The 10,701-nt window shown below is 33.3% G+C and overlaps 1 protein-coding gene across 1 annotated transcript; it reads left to right on the top strand.

The window, feature by feature from the left end:
* The first annotated feature begins 2,405 nt into the window (after positions 1–2,405).
* Positions 2,406–10,127, top strand: LOC100796072 (histidine kinase 5). Its single transcript, XM_006595996.4, has 13 exons — positions 2,406–2,807; positions 3,595–4,484; positions 5,218–5,274; positions 5,487–5,714; positions 5,794–5,887; positions 5,992–6,198; positions 6,390–6,520; positions 6,699–6,748; positions 7,190–7,548; positions 7,660–7,763; positions 8,245–9,039; positions 9,259–9,423; positions 9,945–10,127. Exons 2-13 carry the CDS (start codon positions 3,759–3,761, stop codon positions 10,065–10,067), a joined length of 3,039 nt encoding a protein of 1,012 aa, XP_006596059.1. The 5' UTR covers positions 2,406–2,807; positions 3,595–3,758; the 3' UTR covers positions 10,068–10,127.
* The last annotated feature ends 574 nt before the right edge of the window (positions 10,128–10,701 follow it).

Genomic DNA, 10,701 nt, shown 5'->3' with positions numbered 1-10,701 from the left:
GATTTTCAAGTTAATATTTGCCTAAAATTTTCTAGTAGTAGTTTATATCTCTAATTTTATCCATAAATGTTTTCTTGAACATATTATTTATTAGAAATAAAATATTTATATAATTATGTTAAAAAATTGCACCCCTCCTAATACACTATTGGATCCGTCCCTATTTATATTTCTTATGACTTCACACTTACAAGAATCAAAATTAAAAAAATATAAATTTACAGAAACTAAAAATGAGCAAAATATTTTACAAAAAATCAAAGTTGAAAAAACAAACTTACAAAGATTAAAATTAGAAAAATAAACTTACAAAGACCAAAAAGAAAAGACTAACTTATAAGGACCAAAAATATATTTAAACCTAATTTATATATATATATATATATATATATATATATATATATATATATATATATATATATATATATATATATATATATATTTCAAACTTTATATCGTATTTGAAAAAAACTAGAAGCTAGTGGACTTTTTGAACAATTATTACCAATATTTCGTTGGTTGATTTATTTGGAAGTTGGAATTGAGTTTGGATTTCTTAAGTAAAATTTTAAATTTGATAATTATTGATGAAAAAATGTGGTAGAAAAAAAAGATTCCAGTGAAACTAGTTAGTTGGTCAAATTTTTTTATATACATTAATTTGACAAAATTAATAAATACTTTGCATTAACATGTTAAAAAGAAAATTATTGGTTTATTACACCTGTATTTTTATAAAATTTTGATAGTTATTAATATAATCAAACTTATCAAATGAATTACTATCAATTATCAAACAAATTTTGCATTTCCAACGTATGGATATTAAATTTACTTGAAGCATGCTTGAAAATCAAAACTAATCACCAGTGACTATATTTTTTTTGTTGCTTCACGGGTTCACAAACCTTAAAGTAATACCCATTGAAATGCACATAGTATTTGTTAAACCAAGCTGTCCATAAAAAACAAAATAAAAAAAAAACCAACCAGTTCATGAAAAGAACACATGCAGAGTGACACTTGGCATGGTAAAATAACATTACCAAACAAACGTATACTAAGTTAACCTCTGAATTCTTAATCAATGTAACATTAATAAAATGCGATCGATCAGAGATAATCTTATTTATAATATTAAGAAATAAGAATCTGTGCAACCGCCCCCGTTGGTCCCTTCTTTTGGGTCTCAAATACATGCATGCATTGCATCTCATCACATCACAAAGTAAAATAGTAAATTAAACCCTAAGCTGAGATCTATAAATCATGTGGCTTGTGCTGGTAAAACCCACATTCTCCCTTGGCGCGTGACTTCACGCCCCGCGCCACCACCCCCATGTCACCCTTGGAAATGGCGGGGAACATGAACATCAATGGGGATTTTAAAAAATCCATCTCCCCATAAAACAAATCTATTCTCTCTCTATATATATTGCTTGATTGGGTTAATTTGTTAACTTTTTTTTGTCCTAGAGGAAGAAGAGTAATAAAGTAGAAGTTATTATTAGTACCTCATTTTTATATTCATTCTTTGATATTGATTTGTTTGTTATATTTTCTTTATTACTAGGTAAATAATCGACCAACATGGTTTGGATATATTAAAAAAAGAAGTGAGAAAATAAGTTATTTGATCTATTGCGGATAAGTTTAATGCATGTTACAAAAAAAGTAGACAGATTAAATTGATTCCATTTGAGTTTTTAAAATGAAGTTTAGGTGAGTTTTTAAAAAAAGTAAGCAGATGAAAATCCAATTTTTTTTTAACTTTAGGTGAGTTTTTATGGAATAAGTTTGAATTGGGTCTTGATAGAACTAAATAGGCTCGCATTTAATTCAAATTCAAAATTTAAATCTCAAATCATATATTTCATTGGATAGGTGTAGGCTGGGTCAGCTTTGAACTAATTTTTTATAATGTTGTCAATTAAGATTCAAATTTTTACTAGAAGATGTATTCACATTTAGTGTTTGATAGTTATTTTCAAAGAAAGATACACTTAGCAATCCAAAAGAAATAATCATATTAAGGACAACTGATCCTGGCTGCAGAGCGAACGTAAGCTGTTCAATTGAGTTATCATAAAAAATTATTTAATAAAAAAAATATCGTTTTTCTCAACATAGACACTATAAACATTCAATAGTTTTTGATTAATTAATACTTGTTTGTGCCCCATCAACCTGCCTCAGCAAAATTAGAATAAGATAATAACTGTGGTGCTCAATAATAAGCTTTAGTAAAAAAATAGTTGCATGGTGACTAATACCAATAACTTCGGCTTAATGCTGAGGTTTGCAGAGGAAAGAGAACCGTGAACTGAACAATGAGGTAACGTTGTTGCCTCATAATATGACACAAGAAAGACAATTAAAATAAGGAATAGAAAAAAATAATGGGCAAGAACATTTCTCTATCATATTTGACCCCCAAATGCACATGGTTGCTTGGGTTTCTGTTCTATTAGTTTTTGGTTTTTTAAAAGTTTTTGCCTTTACCCTCACAAGTTTACAATCACATGCTGTCCTCTCTCTTCTGCCCTGAGCTGACTCTCTCTCTCTTTTTCTCTCTCCTCTCTAGTCATTGACTACATGTATGTTTCAGCTGTGTCATTGAATGCTTTTGACTCCATAGTTGAAGAGATTCCTCAGATCTACAGGGAAAGACTTTTGGACATTGTCAGCCTCAGTTCTTCATCTTTCTGGGGTCTTTTTTTGGTCACTCGCTTTAATTCCATCAATCCAGAAAGGTTGGACTTCTTCAACAATTCATTGTCATGACATGATTCACAATCATGTATAAGGTTGGTTTGCATTTATTGTATTAGTTTTTAATTTGGGGGTGTCCAATTTAAATCCTTATGCCTTTTCTTTAGAGTTCTTATTATTTTTTTCTTCTATTTGGGTGGTTGTTGTTGCTATTGCTGATGATGGATCTTGATTTTGTTTATTGCAATTGGGATCAATCATTCAATCTTCTTTGTATTTGTGAAAATGTGTAGTAGTTTTGTTTTTGCAATTTATAAGTGTTTGATGAAGTTTATTTGTTTTTGTGTGATTGAGCTCTTAAAAGTCTAAGGTGTGTTTTTCACTTCCTTTCTCGTTATTCTGAATGTGCAGTGTCAGTGTCAGGTGCTATTCAACTTCTGTTTCAACACTTTCCAATATATATATATATATATATATATATATATATATATATATTTTAAATAGTTTAATGCACCAATTCATGATTTCTTAATCAGTTAAACTTCTATTCAAGTGTGATTTCTTCAGGGGTTGATATCACATATTTTCTTCAACCGTTGTCCTCAGGTCATGGTTTTGTCACATTCCATATTTCAATTCTTTAGCATGACATAATGACATCAAATCAATGAACATTGTGTTTCGTCTCTTTTAACTTTTTCCTTATTCTTCTATTCTTGGTCGGTTAAAGTTAAGTTCCTGATCTTGGTGGTTACTTTCACTGTACTACTTTTGGTTTTTGTACTTCTTTTATTTCAATTCCACCTTTCCTTAATGGTAACTTAATTCTATTATTATATATCTGTTCCAATTTCTTACAAGAGACTCATCTTGGCCTAACAGATTGCAGCTGGCACTAGTGCTCTGGCTTATAGATAAAGACAATAATTTAATACATTGACCAGTGCTTCTTGTGATGCAAGTACTATGGATTGAAGGAAGAGCTAGTTGAAACCACAAGTTGAATATTGTGGAAAAGAAATTTGGATGCTATCAGTTTGCTTTCAATGGTTTGCGAGATGGAGAGTGACTGTATTGAGGACATGGACATTGAAGTCCTCTCTTCAATGTGGCCTGAAGATATTGGCACTGATGTTGGAAAACAGTTCAATATAGAAAAGCCTGGAAGAGACCAGGATATGTTGGAGGAAGTCACAATCATAGAGGAGCCAACTATAGCTGATTTCCAGCGTCTCATGGAGCTTACAAATTACACAGATAAAGGGTCTTCTCAGCTGGCATACCTCATGAAACACTGGGAGTATAAGCAGGCTAACGCGGTTCGGCTTCTCAGAGAGGAACTTGACAACCTTAGCAAACAAAGGAAGGAAGTTGAGCTCAGGAAGTTGGAGATACTCAAAGACACTCGGTTCGAGGAAGAGAATTATGGCGGTGACAAGCGCCCAGTTTCTATATTGGATGAGGTGTACTATACATGGCAAGATGTGCCCGTGCCATTAAGGAAAAGTAATATAGTTGTGCAAACCAAGAGGATTGAAATTGATGCTGAGTATGATACTGTTGTGTATTGGAAACAACGGGCGCTGCAGTTGGAAAGACAGTTGGAGGCAAGTGTGCAGAGGGAGCAGATACTAATGGACAAGTTGGAAGAAAGTGTAAAGAATCTTGAAAGGCAGTCTTCACCTGTGGAAGAACTATCTCAGATTCTGAAGAGAGCAGATAATTTCTTACATTTTATTCTCCAAAATGCACCTGTTGTTATTGGCCATCAGGTACATTACAGTGAGTATTGAGTTTATCTATTGAAAGTAATCATAGAAAAATCTTTCCATATTGTGTGCAATTTATCTTAGATTAGCTTTTCCTCAGTCTAAGTACTAAAAGAGTTAGGACTTTGCAAGTATTAGTGGCATTTTTTGAACTTATATTCAATATTTTTCTGTATAGAGTACCGGTTCCCTCTTGTAAACACAACATTATCTTTTGTTTACAGCATGGTGGTTGACATGTTGAAATATGTACATGAAAGCAAGTAATGCACTTGGACAACAGTTATCTTTTCTATCGGCTTAGATGGAAGGTTGCTTTATGGCTGTATTGCCTAGCTGCAGTGGACACAGAATAATGCCTGAAAATGTCTTTTTAAAAGGCTAGAATATGTGAACAGTGCCACTAAACTGTTATCTAAAACTTGTGTTATGTTGGGGGATCAGGTGGTTGGTGCATTAACATGTGAAACATAAATATAGGACATGTCACCACATTGATAAAACACGAAACGTAAATATAGGAACTTGTCACCTAATTGATAAAAATCTGTAATGCTTTGGAATTGCATGACATTGTTTTCCTTCTAACGCATGGTCCATATTTTGTGCAGTACTTGTACTATAACTCCTTTATTGTAGTTTTAATTGTTTTATCATTCTGAAAGCTAAATACATGTCTGCCATTGTAAGGGATCTTTCAATCAGAAAAGGACTGACTCTGATACTTTTCTTCCAGGACAAAGAGTTGCGCTATCGCTTTATCTACAATCATTTTCCGAGTTTACAAGAGGAGGTAATGATTATTGTTGAAGTTCTTATTGCAAGTTCATATGATTAAGTAGCATTGTAATTTATTTTTATTTTTTAAATCAAAATCTGCACATACTTCAGAAGAAACTTCTTTAAAGTAGAAACTTCTTTCCTATTTATGAGTTATTTAACTTCTTATGAAAAGGAGTATACTGAGATATCTTGATTCTTAAAACTAACTCATTTTTTTTTCAGGACATCATAGGAAAAACAGATGTTGAAATTTTCACAGGATCCGGTGTTAAGGAATCTCAGGATTTCAAGAGGGAAGTAATGGAAAAAGGGTTGCCTGCAAAAAAGGAAATTACTTTTGAGACAGAATTATTTGGGTCAAAGACATTCTTGATATATGTAGAACCTGTCTTTAGCAAAGCAGGAGAGACAATTGGAGTAAACTACATGGGAATGGAAATAACAGATCAGGTACATGTTATTTGCTTTTAAGTGTTACTTGAAGTCTTGTTCTTGTAAAGAAGATATTTATATTTTTCACAAACTGCAGGTAAGAAAAAGAGAAAGAATGGCAAAGCTCAGGGAAGAGATTGCAGTCCAGAAAGCAAAGGAAACAGAACTTAATAAAACCATTCACATTACAGGTTTAATCACTCAGCCAAATCTTAATTTATGAATTTTACTTATTAACTTGCTTTGGCTGTAAAAAGCTTATTTTTCTCCTCACCCTTCCCTCTCTTTTCAATAGAGGAGACTATGAGAGCAAAACAAATGCTGGCAACAATGTCTCATGAGATAAGATCTCCTCTGTCTGGAGTTGTTAGCATGGCTGAAATTCTTTCCACCACGAAACTTGATCGGGAGCAAAGGCAGCTCTTGAATGTCATGATATCTTCAGGAGATTTGGTTCTTCAGCTTATAAATGACATTCTTGATCTTTCCAAGGTTGAGTCAGGTTAGAAATTTCTCCTGCACTATTGCTTGTTATCATTGGCATCCAAACTTAAACAGTTATTCAAAGACTAATATTAATCATTCAGAGAGGAAAATGGAAGTTAGTTATGTACAGTGAAGAAAAAAAGTGCTTTCAATTTTCTGATCATTTAAATTTCTGCCCACCCCTCAAACCCCCCTTGTTCTCTATAGGAGTTATGAAATTGGAAGCTACAAAATTCCGGCCAAGAGAGGTAGTAAAGCATGTACTCCAGACAGCTGCAGCTTCATTGCAGAAAATGTTAACCTTAGAAGGAAATGTGGCAGATGATATGCCTATTGAGGTGAGTAATTAAGTAACACTTGCATTACTAACAAAGATTTAGCGTTGTTGTTGTACCTAAACTCAGAACTACTTCTATGATCTAACTCTGGTCAGGTCCTGACCTGAATTTTGATTGCAAAGACATAATTTCACCTGATAGCTAACTTGCACTTCAATTGCTTCATGCATAATTGCAGGTCATTGGAGATGTTTTAAGGATTCGGCAGATTCTCACAAATTTAGTCAGGTACTAAGCATCAATTGATTGAATAGTCTTTGAATTTGCAACCAACCACCACTTCAAATGTTTTCATTTTGGTTGTCATGAGAGGAATTAAATTAATTTTTTTTTCCATTTATTCTTTTAGTTTTGTACTTGGCTGCACATCATAGCTAGTCCATAGATAACTTTGTGCTTTTAGATTACAATAGGTCATGAATCATGATTCATGCGTATTATTGAGTACTATATTATCAAACTACATTCAATATTTTGATAATGTAGTTTGATATTTTATTATCAAACTATATCAATTGCTTCATGTATACAATGGGACAATAGGTCATGAGTAGTATTAATGAAATTATATTGACACTTAGCTTTTATTTCTCCTTCCTTATACCCCACTAAAGAATGTGTTTCTGATTATCCATTGCTCTACATTTATTATTTTCTAATATTTTGCAGCAATGCGGTAAAGTTTACACATGAAGGCAAAGTTGGAATAAACCTTTATGTCGTTCCAGAACCACCTTTTGCCAAAGCAGAAGGCCATCAAAAGATGATCACAGAACAGTCAACAAATTCAGCAAATGGGGTGAAGGAAGAGAAACGTGCATCAACGCCGCGAAGCAGCAGCGATCAAAATTGTCTTGATGGTCAGAAACACAATGACCATCCTAGCCAAAATCATGCATTCAATGATGAATGTAGATCTTCAGTTAAAAGTGAATGCTCAATGAATGGAGATACTGAGGAGCAAACGCATTCAACTGAAACTGTGTGGATACGTTGTGATGTATATGACACAGGAATCGGAATACCTGGTATATTAAAACTTTATGTTAGTACTTAATTTGTTATAGGATTAATGTTATTTTGTACCTATATAAGTTTGAAAGTACTTAATTTTTTACATGTTATATATAATGCTACAGAAAAGGCTATACCTACTTTATTTAGAAGGTACATGCAAGTAAGTGCTGATCATGCTCGAAAGTATGGTGGCACAGGGCTGGGACTAGCAATATGCAAACAGCTGGTAAGCTTTCCCCCCTGCCTCTTATTTTGGCCAAAGTAAATTCTTAGATAACAGAAACATACACACTCAAGTTTCAACTTAAGAATTTCTTAAATCTCATTTTATTTTTTTCATAACCTGCTCTAAAGTAAATCGTTTTGAGTAAATAGCAAATGCACTCATAGTATAAAGTGTTTTTATATTGTGATTCAATTACAAACTATCATGTATAATAAGTTTATTGACTTTTACAATAGCCATCATATAAGTCATATTAACAATGATTTTTGATTGATTGGTAGTGTAAAATTTTTTACACTGATAGTCCATAGAAATTAAACTAAATGGTTTTAGCCTAAAGAACAATGAACAAAAAATGTGATGATATTCCACATTGTATAGGTATCTCTATCATTTCTAACTGGACCAACATTAACATGATTTTCTTTCTAAGACTAATCATATATTACACCTTGTTAATGTTTCCTTGCACTTGGAACAGGTTGAGTTAATGGGGGGTCGCCTAACAGTGACTAGCAAAGAACATGTTGGTTCTACCTTCACATTCATACTTCCTTACAAGGTTTCAACAGCTTGTGATGATTCTGATGACCCAGATGAGCTCTCAGATGTGGATGATAATGATGATGACACAACAGAGGGGTTCTTCCAATTCCAACCACGCACTTTGGGCTCTCTCTTCACTTCTAATGGACCTACCAGGCCCCAAAATATACTACCAGGTTTCAGAAGCTCACACAAGTTCAATGGCATTTCAGAAAATTCTTACTCATTCCTCACTACCAACACAAGATCAAAAGGGATTAGTTCAACTGAGGATGCATCTTCAGTCATTGTTGATGCTCCAGAGATGTCTGAATCAACAAGTTCATCAAGTCACAGCCCAGAAACAAAGCAAGAAAGTGTAATTAACACAAACAATGAGAATCAAGATAAGGCACATGCTCGGTTACAGAATGGTAGTGTAGACTCTTCTCAACATAAGGAGGTAATGGTAATGACTCTTGGAACAATGTCAAATGAACCTCAACAAACATGTCAACTAGTGAACACAGACATAACCTCCCAACGTGTTATTAGTAGTAATAATAACACATTATCAGAAGTAACCAAATCCTCATTAGGGCCTAAGATTCTTCTTGTTGAAGATAACAAAATCAATGTCATGGTGACACAGTCAATGATGAAGAGGTTAGGCTATAGCATGGATGTTGTGAATAATGGAGTGGAAGCCGTACGTGCAGTTCAGCACCATACTTATGATATCATATTGATGGTAATTTATCTTGATGCATTTTCATTTTTTTCATATACTAATCGCTGCATTTTCTTTTCAAGAAAATTGGCCAGTCCACTTTAGGATAAGAAATAGAATGAATGACTCCCTGGACTCAGTTTGTATGCAATATTTCTTACTGATGTAAAATGCTCATAGTTTTTTGTTATGAATAAAAATTTTAGTTTAAGGTGATTAATTGATACTTGTGTTTTATAGGATGTTTACATGCCAGTTATGAATGGTCTTCAAACAACAAAACTGATTCGGTCTTATGAGGACACGGGCAATTGGGAAGCTGCAAGAAAAGCTGGGATAGAACAATGTTTACCAGCTTCAAATGAATGTTCTGTACCACCTAAAAACCGGATCCACATCATTGCGGTGAGTAATTTGTCTTCTTGTGCACTACATCGAATCTAGAAGACAAGAACTCCAACATGTTAACTTGTATAAACATGCAGACAAGAAACCTTACTACACTCAATTATTTAAACAACTATCACCAGACAAAGAATATGCCACTTGCCACCCTCAATGTAGCATGGTGTTGCTGAACCTGACAATTTTTATTTTCTGATAGTTCTCCAGGGATCATGATTTTCTTGCTTAATCAAATTTTGCCATAACCCATTTAGCTGTTTTTTGCTCAAAACTATTGCTAAAACAAAATTTTGGCTGATTTCTATTTGAGTTTAATTTATATACACTCTTCAATATAAAATATTTATACATTGACATTCGATAAGATTTGCTATTTTTACCACTCCATCCTAATCATTGATATAATTCCTATTAAATTATGAAATTGTCTTAATATTGGAACTAACTACCTCTTTTATGTATAACTGCAATCTTTGAGCAGTAAAGTAAACATTTTCTTATATTATCATACGTTAATGCAGATGACAGCAAACACAATGTCAGAGAGTGCTGAGGAATGTTATGCAAATGGTATGGACTCGTTTGTGTCAAAACCTGTGACATTCCAAAAATTGAAAGATTGTCTAGAACAGTACCTGAGGTGATATATCCATGTAAATTTCCGCTTGTGTATAATAGAATAAGAGCCTAGGAAAGTTTTGCAACGAATGAATCATGTTCTCTCCTCTTTCATCATCAGTGTCTACCTTAAAAACTGTATAGATCTACTCATCTACAATATTCTTTTTCATCTCTCCGAATGCATAATAGCTATTAGAAAGCTAGTAGGACTAGCTGGAGCGTGCAAAGTAGAGGTATATAACATAAGCCTTTCCTATTAGGCTATGTATTGGGAGTTTTGGCAAATATTGGCACTACCAGAAATCATAAGAGCACCCTTTTGAAGGTGATGGTAATATTTTACTTGCTGCTAGTAGAAATTATGTAGAGCTTGCCACTAAAATTAAAGGAGTGAAAGAGGGGTGTGCAAGAATTTATTATGTACATCAGTATTATTGAATAGGATCAATGATCTGACTAGGATTTGAGTCTCCTGCAGTATTGGACGGGGTGCAGTTAGGGAAAGGAAGAGAGTAGGACCCTGTCTAATTTTGCAGGAGATATCATCTCAATTCTCGACTTCAATATTTATACTCGAGATCATTTTACGTTTGTTCAGCAACCATATGATGTGCATAATGTAAATAGGAATAGTAGTGTTTGCAATACATTTTTTTA

Source organism: Glycine max, chromosome 14, assembly GCF_000004515.6.
Source record: "Glycine max cultivar Williams 82 chromosome 14, Glycine_max_v4.0, whole genome shotgun sequence".
Lineage (NCBI taxonomy): Eukaryota > Viridiplantae > Streptophyta > Magnoliopsida > Fabales > Fabaceae > Glycine > Glycine max.
This window is presented reverse-complemented; position numbering and strand designations above follow the sequence as displayed.